Genomic DNA, 21,773 nt, shown 5'->3' on the forward strand with positions numbered 1-21,773 from the left:
GTTGAGAGGGACCAGGCCTGCAAGGGAGGGCAGTTGGGGGCAATCAAGCCTGAAGGGGAGGGCAGTTAGGGGTGACCAGGCCAGCATAAGAGGGAAGTTGGGGGTGACCGGGCCTGTAGGGAAGGGCAGTTGGGGGGGACCCAGGCCTGCAGGGGAGAGCAGTTGGGGGGACTTTGCCTGCAGGGGAGGGCAGTTAGGGGTGACCAGGCCTGCAGGGGAGGGCAGTTGGGGGCAATCAAGCCTGAAGGGGAGGGCAGTTAGGGGTGACCAGGCCAGCATAAGAGGGAAGTTGGGGGTGACCGGGCCTGTAGGGAAGGGCAGTTGGGGGGGACCCAGGCCTGCAGGGGAGAGCAGTTGGGGGGGACCAGGCCAGCAGGGGAGGGCAGATAGGGGTGACCAGGCCTGCAGAGGAAGGCAGTTAGGGGAAAACAGGCTGGCAGGGGAGCAGTTAGGCATCAATCAGGCTGGCAGGAGAGTGGTTAGGGTGTGATCAGGCTGGCAGGCAGAAGCAGTTAGGGGCAATCAGGAAGGCAGGCAGGCAAGCAGTTGGGAGCCAGCAGTCCTGGATTGTGAGAGGGATGTCCGACTGCAGTTGGACATCCCCCGAGGGGTCCCAGATTGGAGAGGGTGCAGTCTGGGCTGAGGGACAGCCCCCCCCATGCACGAATTTTGTGCACCGGGCCTCTAGTCTTATATGAAGAAGTAGGGTGTGAAGTGGTTCAACAGCTACTGCAGGTGGTTAAGCACTTGCCCATTTAAGTGGAAGCCCTTTGGCCTCTGAGAGCCAGCGTGCAGGCTGTGTTTGCCTTCTGCCCTGCACAGTGCACCCATGTGCCATGCACACACTACACAACCAGATGAGACAGCTCTGTGTATAATGGAGATTTGGGTCCAGATTGTAATTTAGACCACACTTAGGGGCAACAAGCTTCACTTTTCTTTCTATTCCCCAAACACCTAGAAACTACTGTTGTCCACCACTAAGTTCCATGTACCCCCAACTCTCCTTCCCAACCTGTACCTTCTATTCTAATTTGATTATATCTCTGTGGCCCTATTGCCATTTATGTTTAATTATAGGCTTTCCACAAACTACATCAAGTCTTTGCAGAATGAAGTAGAGCACAAATACAAATATTCACACACATCCCGAAACCGGGCAGAGTGGCTGCAGGAGCTCAGAATGTGTTTTTATTGAATTGTGTTGAACTCAACTAACCTGACCTGTATCTAAATCCCCAACTCTAAGGCAGATAACAATACCTCCAGCCCTTCTCAATAGGTTGGATTATTCTATCTTTGTTAGATCTCTACCGTTGGTTTGCTCAAAAGTCACTGTATTTATTTTCATAACTTGCTCTGTAAAGGGTGGGGCTGTTTGGACCATTGGAAAGTCTTGGTGAATCATATTGCTGAAGGCGGGTTTGAGCGGGACTATTTATCCGAGGGTACAAGATGCTGTTATTTACAGCAGAGCGAGCCAAGCATCAGTGAGAAAGAGTCTGTTGACTGAAATACAGAACCAGGAGGAAAGCAGGATGAGCACTGCTGGAAAAGTAAGAACATTTCTGTATCCTCATGATCTTGGTCTAATAATGTGGGGTTGATTTTTAGAACTTTGAATACTTAAAAGTAATTGAGTATTTGGGATATTTCTTGAGGAATTAAATGCCTGAGAGGAGACATGGCAGGGCATATCAATGTGCCAATAAAAATGAGATAAAACAGTATATGGAAGGTTTCTGAAAAATGGAGAAATGGTTTATACTGTTTTTACTGTGGTTTACACTGTTTAAAGTGGTTTATACTGACATTATTAATAATTTAATTTCAGAATAGTTAGGCATTTGCTCTTGGCAGCAAAATATTTCCATGAAGAGACTTTCCATAATCTCATTTACATGAGGAATTCAGCTCTGGTTCAGTGGGAGACCAGGGCTCATTCCCAGCTGTTGGGAAAGGTTTTCCTGCTGTTAACCATGGGAAAATGCTAATTCTTGAATGCAGAGTAGACATCAAAGTATCATGCTTTTAAGATTTGTTAAGGATGTAGTTTTCATCAAAATATAAGTTTTTAAAAATCCTTATAAACAGGAATACATTATAGTAAAGTATATTTATTCTGTAAAAAACTGAATTGACAATAACTTTAGAAATAGCTTTGGCATTTTTCATTTGCAAATTGGTCAGTACAGTTCCTTTCTTTAAATGATAGATGACTGTTTATAGCATTAGATGCTTTTGTTTGTTTTATTTATTTCATTGTTTTTATTTAAGTAACTTTGCCTTTAGCTTGACTTAAGGTTCCTAAAAATGAAGATGTCTTTGAAGTCTGGGTAACGTGACAATGAGGAGGCCATATGCTGTTAGAATTAGAAATCATTAATCCTGGAATGAATTGAAGTAGAATGAAAGCATTCTAATTTGGGTCAGTAACCCATCAAAACTAAATTAATTGGGGAATTAATTTTGCACTATAGAAGTTAGTGACTCTCAAGTTCTAGTTATGCCGCCTCTATAAAATGGATAACTAGTCATTGTTAGGACATGTCCAATGCTGGAGAACTCAGTAGGCTCAAGGCAGCACTTTCTAATTACAATTAATAATACAGTGTATAATTTAAGATAATTTAGCATAAAAGCTGTATAATTTTGAGATGGTTATATAATGGTGTGGTTTGCATAGGGGTTATGTATAATCCAAGTTGCTCCAGTGTTTCAGTGTAGCTCATGAGAGCAAGGGCTCCCTTTACATTGGGGATTACTTTTCCCCTGATCATCTGTAATAAAAGTGTAATATGCTAATGAGACTAGATGGCCAAATAGCGGAATGACCATCTGGGCGGCCTTCTGGACGACCTTCTGGATGAAGCCTGGGCTGTGAGGGCCTAGGCAGCCGCCGAGGCTTCGGGGGCCGAGCCCCTTGCATGAATTTCATGCATCAGGCCTCTAGTAATATATGTTTAGTTTGCTAGGGCTGCCATAGCAAAGTACCACAGACTGGGTGGCTTATCCAACAGAAATGTATTTTCTCACAGTTGTGCAAGCTAGAAGTCTGAGATCAGGGTGTCAGCAAGGTTGGTTTCCTCTGAGCCCCTCTCCTGGTCTTGCAAATAGCCATCTTCTTTCTGTTTTCCATGGTCTTCTCTCTGCATATGTCTGTGTCCTTATGTAGACACTGGTCATATTGGATGAAGGCCCACTCTAATAACCTTATTTTAACTTAATTACCTCTTAAAAGACTCCATTTCCAATTACAGGGACATTCTGAGGTACTGGGGGTCAAGACTTCAACATATGAATGTTAGGTAACACAATCTGGTCCATAACAATAATCAAGATAGTGGCATAGGTAAACACAGTACTTACAGCCTCCCACAACCACATCAAAATTACAACTACAATACAGAACAACATCATTCAGAGCTGCCTGAAATCTGGCTGAATACTAGTTCTACAACCAGAAAATTAAAGAAGACAGCACACCTAGACTGGTAGGAGGGGAGGAGGCGAGAAACAGGCTGGTCCAACACCCACGTGTGACTTTTTTAATTGTGAGGAATATCTTTGCTGAGGAGCCTTCCTTGAGGAGCAAGGGGTCCCAGCCCCCCACCAGGCCCCAGCCCAGGGTTCCAGAGCTGGGAAGAGAGGTCCCCATAACTTTGGGCTGTAAACACCAGCTGGGATTGTGGCCGAATAACAGAGGCTGTGGCAGTCCCAGGTGTTCCTCTTAAAGGGCCAGGAACACGGACTTACTCTAACTCACTCCCTCTGAGTTTCAGCTCTGGGGCAGTTGCTTGAAAGGAGCCAGGGACATATGAGGAATCTAATGTTTCCTTTTCTTTTTTTTTTTAACTACAGTCTACCTTTAACATTATTCCGTGTTTGTTTCAGGTGTGCAGCACAGTGGCCAGACAATCACATACCTCACTAAGTGTTCCCCCCAACACTGCCAGTCTCCACCTGGCACCATACACAGTCACCACAGCATTACTGACTATATTTGCTATGCTATACTATATATCCCTACGACTGCTTTGTAACTACCAATTTGTACTTAATCTCTCACCTCTTTTATCCAGTTCCCCAATCCCCCTGCCCTCTGGGGTTCACCAGTCTGCTCTCTCTGTCTAAGGTCAAGATACTCTTAAGTAGGGTACAACGTTTTAGTTATGCAAGATGAACGAGATCTGGAGATGTATTGTATAGTGTGATGATGATAGTTAACAATATTCCATTAAATACTTGAAATTTTCTAAAAGAATAGATCTTAAACCTTCTAAACACGCGCACACACACACCTCTCTCTCTCTCTCTCTCTCTCTCTCTCTCTCTCTCTCTCTCTAGTAACTATCTAGATATGATGGATAAGTTATTTAGCTTGATTGTGATGATACATATAATATCAAGTTATAGTCCTTAAATATATTCAATTTTTATTTGTCAAAGATATCTCAATATAGTTGCCAAAAAATAAAATGTTACCATCTATGCCAGGCCAATGTAGCTCAGCAGTTGAGTACTGACCCAGGAACCAAGAGGTCATGGGTTTGATTCCTGGTCAGGGTACATGCCCAGGTTGTGGACTCAATCCCCAGTAGGGGGCATGCAGGAGACAGCCAATCAATGATGTTCCTCTCTCATCAATGTTTCTATCTCTATCCCTCTCCCTCTCTCTCTAAAAATCAATGAAAACATTTTTTTAAATGTTACCATCTACAAGGAAAAAATTTTAGTATCCTGATGTGAACTTACAAATTATTTTCTAATAATGAATTGCTCATTTTGCCTCTCCTTCTACCATACTGGGTATTCTCATTAAATAAAAAGTTATTATATGCCCTAACCATTTTGGCTCAGTGGATAGAGCGTCGGCCTGTGGACTGAAAGGTCCCAGGTTTGATTCCAGTTAAGGGCATGTACCTTGGTTGAAGGCACATCCCCAGTAGGAGGTGTGCAGGAAGCAGCTGATGTTTCTCTCTCATCGATGTTCCTAACTATCTTCTCTTCCTTCCTCTCTGTAAAAAATCAATAAAATATATATTTTTAAAAAGTTATTATGGACTTAAAATAGAATATTTTATTATTTTTATAAACATAAAAACCTTTTTATAACTAAGGAGAACAATTACTGCACTATATATCTATTAACTTGTATTTTTCTCCCTACGTCCTTTACATGTATACCTGGATATGAGTATGGTATGTGGGAGGGCAGGAGTAGTAGAAGTGTATGTATCTCTTCATGCTTTTCTTATAAATTTGATTAAGCACTATATGCATAAAAAATGTTTGCTTTTATAATTTTCTGCTTTAAGCATTTAAGACCCAATTAGATGTAAAAACTGGACTGGGTACAAAAAAGGGACACTGAGATGCAAACTGACAGAGTGAGTCACCCAGGAACTCATTCTGTGATACTTCAGGACGTTTGTGGTTCCCTTCATCTCTAACCATGCTAATTTTCTAATTTCCTCCCCATTGCTACATGATTATACAGTAATTAAATACCAGCTTAAATTATTACAGAAAAATCAGCAGCATTATTATCTGTTTTATAAATTTGTCCTTGTGGATAAGTGATACAAAGATGACAGTGATACAAATATTATGTTTCACTAAAAAACACACAAAAGGCTGGAAAGGCTGTAGCTCAGGTCTAGTCCAGCCCTGCTTGTCATGTGACTATGGATCAATCATTCAGACTACATTTCTCATATATCAAAGCACACGAGATGATCTCTAAGATTTACAATTCTAGTTTTAATGAAAATAATCCTGGTCAAATTAGAATGTTAAATAAAATATTTATTTATTTATTTATTTATTTATTTATTTATTTGTTTGTTTATTGTGGAATATGTATATGTATAGACATAATTAAGACCCATTGTTATTCTCACCAATTTCTTAGGTTATTAAATGCAAAGCAGCCGTGTTATGGGGACCAAATAAACCTTTTTCCATTGAGGAAATAGAAGTTGCCCCACCAAAGGCTAAAGAAGTTCGTATTAAGGTAACGAGCCTAAGAATACATAAGCCTAAAATGCTACCCCAACTATCTTGAGTATATTGTTATTTGAAGTTGTATTCTTGAATAAAGAGGTGTTTCTCAAATTTTATACATTAATTTTCTTAGTGGTTCTTGTTTATTGTTAAGGGTCTTGTCATGCTGGTTATGAAATTAATGCCAATTATTCATTAAAAACAGCACTACTAATCTGCTCTATTAAAACTTTTATTTGTTGAATTTTTATTGACATGATTCTGATTTTTTTTTGCATTTTAATTTCTTTATTGGTTAAGGTATTACATATTTGTCCTCGTTCCCCCATTACCTTCCCAACCCCCCGCCCCATTCATGCCTTCACCCCCCTGTTGTCTGTGTCCACTGGTTAGGCTTATATGCATGCATACAAGTCCTTTGGTTGATCCTCCCCCTTTCCCCCACCCTCCCCTACCTTCCCTCTGAAGTTTGACAGTCTGATCTATGCTTCCCTGTCTCTGGATCTATTTTGGATCATTAGTTTATGTTGTTCATTATTTCCCATAGATGAGTGAGATCATGTAATATTTATCTTTCTCTGACTGGCTTATTTCACTTAGCATAATGCTCTCCAGCTTCATCCATGTTGTTGCAAATGGTAGGAATTCCTTCTTTTTTAGCGCAGCGTAGTATTCCATTGTGTAGATGTACCACAGTTTTTTAATCCACTCATCTGCTGATGGGAACTTAGGCTGTTTCCAAATCTTAGCTATGGTAAATAGTGCTGCTATGAACATAGGGGTGTATATATCCTTTCTGATTGATGTTTCTAGCTTCTTAGGATATATTCCTAGAAGTGGAATTACTGGGTCAAATGGGAGTTCCATTTTTAGTTTTATGAGGAAACTTCATACTGTTCTCCACAGTTGCTGCACCAATCTGCATTCCCACCAGCAGTGCACTAGGGTTCCTTTTTCTCCGCATCCTCTCCAACATTTTTCGTTTATTGATTTGTTGATCATAGCCATTCTGACAGGTGTGAGATGGTACCGCATTGTCGTTTTGATTTGCATCTCTCAGATAATTAGTGACTTTGAACATGTTTTCATATGTCTCTTGGCCTTCCTTCTGTCTTCTTTTGAAAAGTTTCTATTTATATCCCTTGCCCATTTCTTGGTTGGATTGTTTATGTTCCTTTTGTTGAGTTGTATGAGTTCCCTGTAGATGTTGGAGATTAAACCCTTATCAGTGATAACATTGGCAAATATGTTCTCCCATGTAATGGTCTTTCTTGTTGTTTTGTTGATGGTTTCTTTTGCTGTGCAAAAGCTTTTTATTTTGATGTAGTCCCATTTTTTTATTTTCTCTTCATTTTCCATTGCCCTAGGAACAATATCAGTGAAAAAGTTCCTTCGGCATATGTCTGAGATTTCGCTGCATGTGGATTCCTAGTATTTTTATGGTTTCCCATCTTATGTTTAAGTCCTTGATCCATTTTGAGTTTATTTTTGTGTATGGTATAAGTTGGTGGTCTAGTTTCATTTTTTTGCATGTATCTGTTTAATTTTCCCAACACCATTTATTGAAGAGACTGTCTTGATCCCATTGTATGTTCATGACTCCTTTGTCAAAGATTAATTGGGCATAGTGGTTTGGGTCAATCTCTGGGTTCTCTATTCTATTCCATTGATCTATATGTCTGTTCTTGTACCAGTACCAGGCTGTTTTGAGAACAGTGGCTTTTACTACAGCTTGATATCTGGTATTGAAATCCTACCTACTTTGTTCTTCTTTCTCGGGATTGCTGTAGCTATTCGGGGTCTTTTTTTTATTCCAGGTGAGTTTTTGGAGAGTTTTTTCTAAATCTGTGAAATATGCCATTGGTATTAATGGGGATTGCTTTGGGTAGTATGGACATTTTGATTATGTTGATTCTTCCAATCCATGAACACGGTATGTTCTTCCATCTGTTTATATCTTCCTCTATCTCTTTTTTTCAGTGTCCTGTAGTTTTTTGCATATAGGTCTTTTACCTCTTTAGTTAAGTTTATTCTTAGGTATCTTAATTTTTTTTGGTACGATAGTAAATGGGATTGCTTTTTTAGTCTCTCTTTCTATAAGTTCACTATTGGTGTATAAAAATGCCATAGATTTCTTGGTGTTAATTTTGTATCCTGCTACCTTGCCGAATTCATTTATTAAGTCTAATAATTTTTTTGATGGAGTCTTTAGCGTTTTCTATGTATAGTATCATGTCATCTGCAAATAAGGACAGTTTTACTTCTTCTTTTCCAATTTGGATGCCTTTTATTTCTTCTTCTTGTCTGATAGCAATGGCTAGTACTTCCAGTACTATGTCAAACAGGAGTGGTGAGAGAGGGCATCCCCGTCTTGTTCCTGTTTTGAGGGGAAATGGCTTTAGTTTTTGTCCATTGAGTGTGGTGCTGGCTGTGGGTTTGTCATATATGGCTTTTATGATGTTGAGGTGTGATCCTTCTATTCCCACCTTGCTGAGAATTTTTATCAGGAAAGGGTGTTGGATTTTGTCAAATGTTTTTTTGCGTCAATTTATATGACTATGTGATTTTTATCTCTCAATTTGTTTATGTGATGTATCACGTTTATTTATTTGTGGATATTGTACCATCCTTGCATCCCTGGGATAAACCCTGCTTGGTCATGGTGTATGATCTTTCTGATGTACTGCTGGATCTGATTTGCTAGAATTTTGTTGGGGATTTTGGCATCTCTGTTCATGAGGGATATGATTCTGATTTTTAAAAAATGGTTAGTAACCATGACTAATGATTTCTTTTAAAATTTTTGGAAGTCAGATAATATTGAGATTCCTTTTCCCAAAGAATGAGAAATTTACTTGTGTGGAGAAACCACAGTTTCCTGGAGTGTCCCCCATTCCTTTGGACACAGCCTAAGCATTGGTTTGGACACCAGGTTGTTGAGTAGATGTTGCTGCCCATCTTTCTTTGATCTTCTGTGACTTATGCACTGTAGTAAGATTTTGCTCCTCACTTACCTTCATGCATGCCATTCCCATCACCTTTCATTAAGAGGGTCCTAAGAGGGCCTGGCTATAAGAATCTACTTTTGTGCTGGCCACATGGTAACATTTGCTTATCTCACAAGAGCACCAATTTGCTAAAGACAGACATTGAGATTCAAAGTAGGGTCAGAGACAGCAATATTGTAAATCAATCCCTTGATGAGCGGGATCATGTCCGATGGTTGGTATTAAGCTCAGAATCTTCTATGAATTAACACTATTATATTAGGCAATCAAACTGAATAAACAATTATAATCTTTTCAAGATTGAGTTAGATGTCCTCCCAACTGTAAAGTGACCAGTGTGCTGATTGGTGCAATGTTCTTGTCTTTGAGCACAGATTTTGGCCACAGGAATCTGTCGCACAGATGACCATGTGATTAAAGGACTAATGGTGTCCAAGTTTCCAGTGATCGTGGGACATGAAGCAACTGGGATTGTGGAGAGCATTGGAGAAGGAGTCACTACAGTGAAACCAGGTGTGCAGATAACACGTCACAAGTTTGAGATAAGTAGGGTCTGAATATCCTAGCAAAAGAAACAGCACAGCTAGGGATTAGCAGAGAGAGCCTTGACACAATTTAAGAGGATAAAAGGATACAGGGAGAACGGATGACACTGAGTGAAGTTTAATTTGGCAGTCTTGACCTTTAGCAAGCAAACCTTCTGATGCTTATACATTTTAGAATAATTTAAAAAAATTCTTGTATGTGGTATGGGCCCAATTCACAACTGTTTATTTCATATTTTAATGTTAATGACCAACATCTTATATCATGATGTTTTCCCTCTAGGTGACAAAGTCATCCCCCTCTTTCTGTCTCAGTGTAGAGAATGCAGTGTTTGCCTCAACCCAGATGGAAACCTTTGTATTAAGAGCGAGTAGGTTTTGGACATTTTTACTCTTATGCCATTTAAATTGTTCCTGTGTTAAATTTTGCATTGAATTAACTGACCTGTGTATTTGATGTATCAAATAGCATTACCGGCCGTGGAGTACTAGATGATGGCACTACCAGATTTTCATGCAAGGGCAAACCGGTCTACCACTTCTTTAACACCAGTACGTTTACTGAATACACAGTGGTGGATGAATTCTCTGTTGCTAAGATTGATGATGCAGCTCCTCCTGAGAAAGTCTGTTTACTTGGATGTGGGTTTTCCACGGGCTATGGGGCTGCTATTAAAATTGGCAAGGTAAGAAGCCGGATGGGCTAGTTTCTTCCTTTTGTTTTTAAGTGATTTTTTTAGAATCCTAAAGACTTGTGAAAACATATTATATGCAGGATGTTTCTACACAATGCCAAATCAACTGGAGGAAAAATGAAAAATTCAGATGGGCATTTTACTTCTAAACAAGTGAAAATAAAATATCTAGATTAACCTTTTGCACTCGGATGTCGAGTGTGACTCGACACAGTTAGCATTGGTAGCAGCTCATATGTTGAGCCACACTCGACACGTAGTTTCACCGTGGGAGGAAGGGGGATTTTTGTCTATTTTTCCAGTATCTTTTCTTGTTTTCATTAGCATGAAAGGACAAGTAAAATGTAAATGCCGTCTCAACTGATGCCAAAAAAGAAAAAATGAAAAACCGATATCGCATGTGAAATTTATTAGGAAACTAGTACATGATCTTGTTGGAGAATTCAGAGATGGTACACTAACTTCCAGGGGTAGATTATTATCTACTAACTTAGAGCAACGTTTAGATGGAAAGCTCCATATAATCACACCTCACCTTAACAAAAAACACAAAAATTGTGTTGTTTGTTCTAACAGAAAAATCAAAGGAGGAAGAAGAGAGACGATTTATATTTGCGAAACATGTGAATGTAAACCAGGTCTTCATGTGGGTGAATGTTTCAAAAAATATCACACCATGAAAAATTATAGAGATTACAATTACTCTTTGAATGTATCAATAATTTGAAATATAAAAAAGTCCAAATAAATAAGTTTGTATTAAAAGAAACTCCAGTTTTTTATTCTACTGCCGCACTTTGTAAAATCTGGGGTATTTAAAAAATTACATCCCGAGTAGAATAAAGGAATCGAGAAAAAAAGCAAGCGAGTGCAAAGGGTTAATTATGTTTCCTCAACATTTCCTTCAGGTTTATTTCTTTTTTTTTTTTAAATATATTTTATTGATTTTTTTACAGAGAGGAAGAGAGAGGGATAGAGAGTTAGAAACATCGATCAGCTGCCTCTTGCACACCCCCTACTGGGGATGTGCCCGCAACCAAGGTACATGCCCTTGACCGGAATCGAACCTGGGACCCTGGAGTCCGCAGGCTGACGCTCCATCCACTGAGCCAAACCGGTTTCGGCTATTTCTAAATTTTAAAATTCAGATTCGGAAACACATCCTTTATCCTTCACAAAACAGGTACCAACGCTGGTTTGTTAGTGTGCTAGGGCTGTCATAGCAAAGTACCACCGACTGGGTCTCCTAAACCAAAATTTATTGCTCACATTCTGGAGACTAGAACCAAGGTGCTGGCAGGACTGTTTTTCTCTGAGGGCTGTGAGTGGGGCATCTGTTCCAGGCAGCTCTCCTTGGCAGTCTTCTCACTGTATCTCTTCCCATCACCTTTCAGCTATGCCAGTCTTTGTGTCCAAATTTCCCCTTTTCAGAAGGATACAAGTCATATTGGATCAGGGCCCACCCTAATGAGCTTGCTTAAGCTTGGTTACCTCTGCAAAGACCCTCTCTCCAAATAAGATCACATTCTGAGGAACTGGGAATACGACTTCAACATATGAATTTGGAGGGAACATAATTCAATCCATAAGAGCTGGTATATAAGATGAAAACATGAATGAGGTTTTTGTGTGGGATTTTTTTCTAGAACAACAACAAAATAAAATTCTGGCTTATTGTGTTGTTTTGTTTTTGTTTTTGTTTTTTTTGGTATATGAATGAGTTTTTAAGACTGCTTATTTGGAATAAATTTATTTTACTCTTAATGAGTACAAGAAGTAAGTAGAATAACATGTGATAATTTGTAATAGGAAAACCATTCCACAAACAATCCAAGCAACTCCTCTACTGTGGTATGCTATCAACTCCAAAGTCTTTAGAAAAACTATATATGTTAGTTGAGTCCAAATCTATAACTTAAACTCTCTCCAAATTTTTTTTTCCAACTCCCTACCGGACATCTGCATTTGGATGTTTCACAAGTATTTCAAACTGAATAGGTATACAATGGAATTCTTAATTTTCTTACTCCCTGCCCCTCAAACATTTTTTGCCCACTCCAATTTTCTTCATTCTTTATCTTCCCTCTCCACCACCTTAGATGAAATCTAACAGCAAGTCCTCTTAACTTTACATACAGGGCATATTTTAAATATCTCCATTTTCTTCAATGGACTATCATCATTATTTTTGACTGGACAGATACAATGGCCTCCCTTCTGTTGTCTTCATGACTCTTCTTGACCATCTAAAAAAAAATCTCCATTTATAAGCTGGAGTAATTTCATAAAACAAATTGGAACACATTAGTTTTGCCGCAAAATCCTTCAGTAATTTTCATACTTGGAACAATCTCATCTCACCCACTGTGAGCCAGCCACACCTGCCTCTTTTAGTATCCTGACGCCTGCTGAGCTGTTCCTGTATGGAAGCATTTACACATGCTATTCTGATTATCTGGAACACTCATCTCCCGAATCCTCATGTAGTTGGTTCCTATCACTCTTACTCAGAGAACTTCCTGTTTTTCTGTCTACTCCAGCTAAGAGAAACTTCTTCCATTATTCAAGGGAACATGGCTGCTTCATTAACAGTGTGTGTCCCAAATCTCAAAGTCTCATATCTTTAGTGATGCTTATAGTATTAGATGATAAGCTCCAGGAAGGTATGGAACGAGTCTCCTTTATGCACTATAGGACTTCCTTATTTAATCTCTTGTGAACGTTAGATTATGGTGGCTATGAGGGTGATATTTTTAATCACTAAGGAGCTGTACCTCTAAGCAATTCTCCCTAGGACCCAGTCACCCATCTGCAGAGTGATAGTTTCTTGAACCTCCTCTCACCTGCCTCTGAGTCTTTAACTTGATCAGAGCATTCGTTTCTGCTAATTTCAGATGGTTCCCTCTACCCAAAACAACATCACATAGATCATCTATTGAAACAAGGAGGTTTTGTGCCCTAGCAGGTTTGGCTCAGTGGACAAAGCATCTGCCTGCAGACTGAAGGGTACTGGGTTCTATCCCACTCAAGGTTACATACCCGGGTTGTGGGCTTGATCCCCAGTAGGGGGCGTGCAAGAGGCAGCTGATCAATGATTCTCTCTCATCATTGATGCTTCTGTCACTCTCTCCCTCTCCTTTTCTCTCTGAAATCAATAAAAATATGTTTTAAAAAAAGGAACATGGAGGTTTGACTTGGATAAAAAAAATTTTATTTTGAAATGACTCAGAGTTATGGTTATTAAGTAAATGCTAGTCAGACCAAAATCTTAAACAGATTTAGCATAGCTTTGTGGAGAAGAGATACTAGAGAATTTAGTGCTTATTTAATCCTGCTGTGAGATTAGGTGAGGTTAAAAACTCCCATAACGAAGGTCTTTTATATGATGTACCCTTTTATAAAGGACTTTTATTTATTTGGCAAATACTGTTTTTGTTCCTTTTCTGTTCTCAGACCTTCTGTTTCTAGTCCTTTTTGTGGAGTTACCAACAGAATAAGTGATCCAATCCTAACAGCCTCTGAATTTTGTTTTATCCCACCTCTAACACTTGCATGAACTTTTCTCTCCACAGGTCACCCCTGGTTCCACCTGTGCTGTCTTTGGCCTGGGAGGAGTTGGCCTTTCAGTCATCATGGGCTGTAAGTCGGCTGGTGCATCCAGGATCATTGGAATTGACCTCAACAAAGACAAATTTGAGAAGGCAAAGGCTGTAGGAGCCACCGACTGCATCAGCCCCAAGGACTCTACCAAGCCCATCAGTGAGGTGCTGTCAGAAATGACAGGCAACACTGTGGGTTACAGTTTTGAAGTCATTGGGCGTCTTGACACAATGGTAAGAGCCAAGATTAGGGGAACCACACAATACGTGAGCTATTTGATCATAAAAGGTAAAAGTCATTTTCTATGGCTTTATTAACAAACAACTATTGAAATACTTATTAGGCAAAAGCTGGTAATGTGAAACAACCTTGCTTAAAAGTCAAAAGCTTATGAGCAGGTCTGCGTGACTAAAGTATCACATCACACCACTCTCATGTAACCGGAGGCAAGGTAGTCGACCATCTAAACAAATTTCTGTGTTCTCTTCCTTGTTTGCACATGTAAATTTATTGGCAAAGGCAAGCCCATTGCTTATACTTTAGCAAGCCAAATAGCACAAAGTGACTCCCTGAGGAGAGATAAGGAGATCCAGGGAAGAAGTGGACTTTTCCAAATTTGGCAGTCTCTTCCTCCAAATCTGTGATGTATCCAACTCTCACTCTTTACACCTGAGATTAGTTTTCTCCTACCTGAATTTTCTTAAAATAGGAGCCTTCAACTTTCTCAAATATGGCTCCATTGTGGCAGCCAGCAGCACCAGCCCTCCATGAAGAAACAGGTGCAGAGCTTCTGGCTAACGAAGCCCCAGCTTGGGTAGGCTGAGGAGATTCAGAAATATAAGACAAAGCCAATCTTGTTCATGATTGAGTAGTACATTTAATTCACTTTAACATTTTGATAATTTATGACTAATTAGTCTTTAATTTGCCATTGTTATCACATTCTTTTCCTATGGCACTTAGAATTATCTCATAGTAACAAATATCATTTTAGATTATACGTTTACAGAGGCAACATGGACTATTGGACCTACTGTTAGGGCCTGTTGATTTCCAGATGGTACATTTATCAACACTGATCTCTGAAAAATGCCAACATCCATTGCTACAATCTAGCATCTATTAAAAAAACTATTAATGAAAAACCCGATGGGTGAATGACCAGAAAATGTGGAGTTAATTTCAGAGATGCCACACAAAAATAACACCACTTCTTTATCTCACATCTTAGTATTTTATTTCCTTTGACACTAAATTAAAAAAAATAAGTTAATTGACTTAGTATAGTTAATTCGATTTAGTTTAGTTCAAATGATTTTCCAAGGCTTATCTGAAATGGTGATATTAGTCTGAAAATATTGCAGGAATTTTCCACTGCGCTTTGGTCCGTGACACACTGAAAATGCCATGAACACTGACCACAGTAATTTCTGCTTTCTGCCTTAAAGGGCAAATGTATGAAAGACTAAATTAAGACTAGAGTTGTGTTGAAAATTTTTAAACACAAACAAAAAACAAAAGGCATGTGAGCCTAATTTAGTGTCTGACTTGGGAATTTGAACTACCTACTAGAACTGTGAGAGTATGTAGGGCACTTATGAGCCCATAAGATACTATGAAACATAAGAAACAAATAGCCTTCTTCATCTTAAACTTAGATTGATGCCCTCGCATCCTGCCACATGAACTATGGGACCAGCGTGGTGGTAGGTGCTCCTCCATCAGCCAAGATGCTCACCTTCGACCCTATGCTGCTCTTCACTGGACGCACGTGGAAGGGATGCGTTTTTGGAGGTAAGGACGGTGGAGCCTCTGGCTCAGGAGGACTTGAATTCAGTTCCTTTGATAAGTGAGGGAAGCCTATTCTCTCATCATATCTCCCTCAAAGGTCTTTGTTCCAAGGATGGGTATGAAGTGACCTAACATGAGACTGTGACCACAATGATACAAAACAAGGCCCACTTCTCACCTTGATTTAAGACTAATATTGTTGGGCACAATTTTAATATTAACATTTTCAAATCAAGTTCCTCAAAGGCCTCCATGAGAGGCACCAGCAATCTTTCTATGGGAATGCTTTTATTGGATAGGAAGTGCTGATTATATCCATTATTCTCAATATATGCAAGAACATGTATGAAAAATAGAATTTGTTCAATCCACAATTGCATCAGCAAAAAACTTCTGAACCCAAAGCCAAAATAAAACAAACACATATGGATTGCTTCATTTTATTGGGACAATTGAGATTCACACCAAAATGACTGGCAGAGACAAAGGTAAATTCTCACTCCTGGTTGCATATAAACTATCAGCAGGGTTTGATACACCTGATGTCCCCCTTTTTCTCAAACACTCTGTTCACTTGGCTCCTAGATATTACTTTGTTTGTTGTTCTTATTCTGTTTCTTCTCCTCCTACTTCGGTGGTCACTCCTTCCAGGAATATTTACTGGAGCCTCCACATCCTCAGATCTCCAACTTTGGTATCAGTCCTCAGATCCTTTCCTTATTTCCATGTCCTTCCAAGGTAATCTCCTCTGGCCTCATGGCTTTAAGTTTATATCTTCAGCCTAGACCTCCACCTGAATTACAAGTGCCTACCTAACATACCCACTTGGATATTTGTTAGACATGCAAACTTAAGCTACCATAAAAACCACCCCTGATGCCACCACCTCTGCCCTGTCCCCCAACCTACTCCTCCCACAGCCTTCCCATCTCAGTAAATGATCTCTCCATCATTCCTGTTGATCAGGCCCAGAACCTTGCATTACACTCTTTATCTCATGCAATGAATATTTCAGCAAATCCTGTTGGCTCTATCTTTGAAGTATACCCAGGGCCTGACCAATTCTCAGCATCATTTGTCCAAGCCACCATCAGCAACTTTCAGCATTGTTAAATGGTCTCCCTGCTCTTGTCTTTGACCCTATATAGGACATTCCCCATAGAGCAACCAGACTGTGACTATGTAATAAAGTTGCATCTTATTGGTTATGTCACGTAAGATTGCATCCAATTGGTTAATTTTGGTACTGGAAATGCTTACAAACAAGTATAGGCACCTGATTTTTTTTCAAAAAGTCACTTTGGAGCAAAAAGAGTAGGTAATTACAATTTTTTTTGCAAGCTGATAAAAATTATGCTTATTTTTGTCAGATTGGGGAAAATATAATGTCTGTTTTGGGGTGCCACAGAATTTTAGTAATTAGTTTACTAAAGAAGCTGCTCTAATGGCTTCTTTTCTCGCTCAGAATAAAATCCCCAAACATGCAATGGCCAGAAGGTGCCCTGTGATCTGGCCCCCTGTCCCCAGCTGCTACTATTCCGTTCTCACTCTGCTCCATCCACTGGCCTCCTCGCTGTTCTCACTTGCCAACACTCCTCAACGCCTTTGCATTTATTCTGCCCTCTCCCTGAAACACTCTTTCCCAAGATTCCTGCCTAGCTCATTTCCCTTATATTTTGTATGAATGTCACTTTCACAGGCAGGCCTTCCCTGAGCTTTATAAAATAGCATTTCCTCCTGCTCCCACCTTGTCTGTCCCTCTAGCACTGCCTATGGCCCTTACTCTGTCTTTCTCCCCCTGGATGACCTCCTTTGCATTTGCTTATTTATTGTCAGTCTCTCTGCAGTAAAATGAGAGGGTTCCCATGCTTCTTGGGAGCAGGGACCTGATGTGTTTTGCTTTGCTATATTCCCAGCCTGGTGCCTGGTACTAGGGTATACCCAATAGATATTTACTGAATAATTGAATTTTACTTCTAATATTCCTGTATAATCTGTAATCTCCTTACATGTCACAAATGGTCAAAGTCAATATCTCTTATTGTTTGTCAGTTCACGTCTTATTTCCCCTAAGGAACCAGCTCTAAAGAACTGCCTTTGTACAAAGCAGCCTCTCATGTTTGTGCCCCAGATGATGCTGTGGGAAGAGAATAAGCTTTCCTCGCATTGAACATTGTGTGTGTCAGGGTGACTTCAACAAGAGCTGAAGAGCAGAGAGCTGAATGGGCTCAGGAGAGAGTGGCAGAACAGGAAGTGGAACTGGAAACAATGAATTAGAGATGCATTTTTCTGTAAAGTAAAAAATTTTTTCTATAAAAGGAACAGAGATATTGGGCAGCTAGAAGGAGATGTGGGGTCATGAAAGGTTTTTATGGGGGAAGAGGGTTGGCCTTTGAGAGAATAACTTATTAGTGTGCAGTTGAGAATAGTTCAATATGGGGAAAAGGTAAAAATGCAGAAGAGACAAGATACAAATATAATAAAATATAAATATTATTTAGTAAAGTCTAAAAAGAAAATTTGTGCTTATTTATAGGTTGGAAAAGCAGAGATGATGTTCCAAAACTAGTGACTGATTTCCTGGCAAAGAAATTCGACCTGGACCAGTTGATAACCCATGTTTTACCTTTTAAAAAAATCCAAGAAGGATTCGAACTGCTTTACTCAGGGAAAAGGTACTCGTTTTTGTTTGTTTGTTTTGTTTTGTTTTTTTATGGTGATCTCATCTTTATTCCACAGGCTACCTTAAAATATTCAATATTTATAAATATACCAGTTTCTTTCATATTTTATTTCTGATTTTTTAAACTAATAAGATTGATGTAGCTGATTACTTTTTCATAGACTTAGTATGTCATTGACCTGTATTAACCAATTTTTAAAAAAATATATTTTATTGATTTTAGAGAAGAAGGAAGAGGGAGGGAGAGATAGAAACATCAATGATGAGAGAGAATCATTGATTGGCTGCCTCCTGCACGCCCCCTACTGGGGACCCAACCCGCAACCCAGGCATGTACCCTTGGCCGGAATCGAACCTGGGACCCTTCAGTTTGCAGGTTGACGTTCTATCCATTGAGCCAAACCGGCTAGGGCTATATTAACCAATTTTTAAAAATCCTCTGGGCTTTGGTTTTTCTACACTGGATTGGTTTCATCTTGGCTTACTTTTTTTCATCATAAAGATGCTAGGTTGTTCAAAAAATGCTACATTTTCTTGCTATACACTTTTCAAAGTGCTTTTTCAAATGTGCTTTCTTCAGATACTTGCAGGTGAGATATGATAACAATCTTCAGTTGAACAAACTAAAGTTGTCAGACGCAAATAACTTGCCTGACCTTGTAGGGGCAGCACCAGGATGCAAACTCAGTGCAAAGCCTGTGCTCTTTTCACCACGCCCCGAATTCCTCCCACAGAGCTGGCAGGCTCCAGGCAAACCTGGGTGTTCCTTTTAATCCTCACCCAAGGATATGCTTTCATAGATTTTAAAATATATTTTTATTTATTTCAGAGAGGAAGGGAGAGGGAAAGAGAGAGATAGAAACATCAATGATGAGAGAAAATTATTGATCAGCTGACTCCTGTACATGCCCCAATCTGGGGATCAAACCCACAGCCTTGTGGTGTACTCTCTAACCAACTGAGACACCTGGCCAGGGCCAAACATGGGTGTTCTTGTCACTATTGTTGTTACTTCTGAGGGTTGGGCAAGGGGAGAGGAAGAATAGGAAAAATTCACACCAATGTCACTACCATGTCTGCTCATGGATGCTTGGAACAGCAATCAGAGAGCCTGTCTCCAAGATGAAATGACATTTCACTCACTGGGTTTCTACATCCTCATTGAACATCCACTGTGTTCCAAGGACTTGGGTTTCATTAGCAACAGAAACTAACTGTGTATTAACCTGAGATCCAGATTCTCACTAAGTTTCCCCTTGAGTGCTTTTCCTATGTTGTCTGGTGTCTCTCCATCTGGTCTAGACTACTAGGTCACTGTATTATGAACACACATTCAAACTGTTTTTAAGCAAGGAAACAAAGGGTTAAATGGTCAGAACAACCTTCACTCAGTTAAGCAAAACAAGTAGCTTAATATGGCCAGTTGGAAACATAAATCTGCTCTCAGGAATTTTGCTTCCAATATCACAAGTGGAGCTTTATAAACCCAAGCTCTTCGTTTCCATCTACTTCCTGCATGGCCGCACTTGTGTCCCACTTGCATTAACTTCACCTCAAATAATTCTTCCACCAGTACCTCTGACCTCAGCAAGCAATGCCCCCTTTCTGCTTTTACAGACTAGCAGGGGAGCATCACCTTGGACTTCTCCTTCGCTGTTGCCCACCACATGCAAACAGATGCTGAGCCCCAGGGATGCAACCCCAGGGTCTCCTCCAGCTCCCCTCCCTCTCATTGCCCAGAGCATTACCTAGTTCAGTCCAGCCATCTCTCCCCTGGGCGTGTTAACACAGTAGCATGGAAACAGGTCTCCTGCCTTCCAGTATTTTACCATAGTGGTCAGGCCTTCACTAAGCTGCTAAAACTCAAGTTGCCTAAAACATCAATGCCTTTGCATGCTTTTGAAAGCCTTTACTATTCATTTACTAATGTATGCGGTCATTCCACAGCTAAGAACTTAGCACCTGCTCTACCCTCAGTGCCAGGCTGTGGGGATAAAGTAAGGGAGTAGGTCTCACCTACTGCCACAGTCTCTAGGCGTTCAGAAGTCTAAGCACCATGCATCACCTTTCCTGCTCCCCTTCGTAGGCTTCTTCATGCCTTCTCTTCAGCCAGAAAGGCCCTGTCCCTGTCAGCCTGCTGCAGATGTGCTTATCAGAGACCCGCGAGGAGGAAAATTCACTGGTGTGGACCTCAGGCGTGGAAGGATTTCCAACACCAGTTTACCTATGTTTCCTATAACAGATAGGAAGGGTAATTCCTTAAACTGTTCTTGTTTGGAAGGTATGGGCACAGATCACTAAAGATGATCATTTTGCATTTCAGCATCCGAACTATCCTGACATTCTAAGTGGCAGGAGTCTGTGCTGTGTGATGGAGACCTGGCTTTCCTTCCACCCTTCCCTCTGTGAGTCGTGGGTCTACTGCAGACAGACAAGCAGTGGAAGACTTGGTGAAGACATGCAATCCTTATGAAATACATATTAAGATACTGATGGGCACCTGGGAATCAGCAGGGGGAGGGGTCAACAATATTAATATTTAAAATTTATCTATTTCCAAGGCTGTAATGATATATTTTGAAAAAGCATACTTGCATTTTTTAAGTTGGAATAGAGATTTTAAAAAAGAGTTTTAATCAACTGCCACCACTTAGAGCAAATTTAGCATGGAAAGATAACATATGTATTTCCTAAAAAGAGTTTTAACCAACTGCCACCACTTAGAGCAAATTTATCATGGAAAGATAACATATGTATTTCCTAAAGTAATACTTATTTTGTGGATGGTTTTTAACATATTACAAATATTCATTTTTTATTTCAATGTAAATATTTAAAATTGTAATGAATTAACTTGAATTTGGTTTTAAAATCAATTCTTTGCATGGCACAAGTTGATTAGGTTAGGAAAGAACTAGGGAAGTTCTTTAATGATTAACTTTATGAATCATCATTATATAACTAGGTGAATCTGCGAAATCACACAACCAGTACACATGAAACTATTTGCCAGCCTATACAAATATTTCAGAATACATACCTTTTATAATACTACTTAAATAACAAAATGCTGTTAGAATCAAATTGTAATATATATTTTAATGTTTGGTTCAATAAAGTGGAATTATAAATCATTTAATGCCTGTTTACTTAACAATGACTCCTTTTAACAAAAAATATTTTCAGTTTGGTACAACTACACTGGCAATTCTATCTATATATAACATTAAAAATTCCTAAAATTTACGTATTTTTACAAAATCTTTTGTGGCATTATATTTTGTTGAAGAGGACAGTTTCATTAGTTCTTGAACTCTTATTGGCTATACATAAAGTATTAAAGCAATTGAAAACTCATGAAATACTTTATAAGAAAAAGGTAGATATAACAGAAATTGGGAATTTTGATATAAGAATATAAGATAGTGTGGGCAGTATGTATAGT

General features: G+C 39.5%; 1 protein-coding gene across 1 annotated transcript; it reads left to right on the forward strand.

Moving 5' to 3' along the window:
* Positions 1-1,481: 1,481 nt before the first annotated feature.
* ADH7 (alcohol dehydrogenase 7 (class IV), mu or sigma polypeptide) lies at positions 1,482-21,353 on the forward strand. The gene is made up of 9 exons (XM_079773226.1): positions 1,482-1,556; positions 5,915-6,016; positions 9,389-9,527; positions 9,843-9,930; positions 10,029-10,245; positions 13,827-14,087; positions 15,513-15,648; positions 18,182-18,320; positions 20,652-21,353. The coding sequence occupies exons 1-9, from the start codon at positions 1,539-1,541 to the stop codon at positions 20,674-20,676; spliced, it is 1,125 nt and encodes a 374-aa protein (XP_079629352.1). The 5' UTR covers positions 1,482-1,538; the 3' UTR covers positions 20,677-21,353.
* Positions 21,354-21,773: the final 420 nt, after the last annotated feature.

Source organism: Cnephaeus nilssonii (assembly GCF_951640355.1).
Source record: "Cnephaeus nilssonii genome assembly, chromosome: 1".
In the NCBI taxonomy this organism is placed as follows: Eukaryota; Metazoa; Chordata; class Mammalia; order Chiroptera; family Vespertilionidae; genus Cnephaeus; species Cnephaeus nilssonii.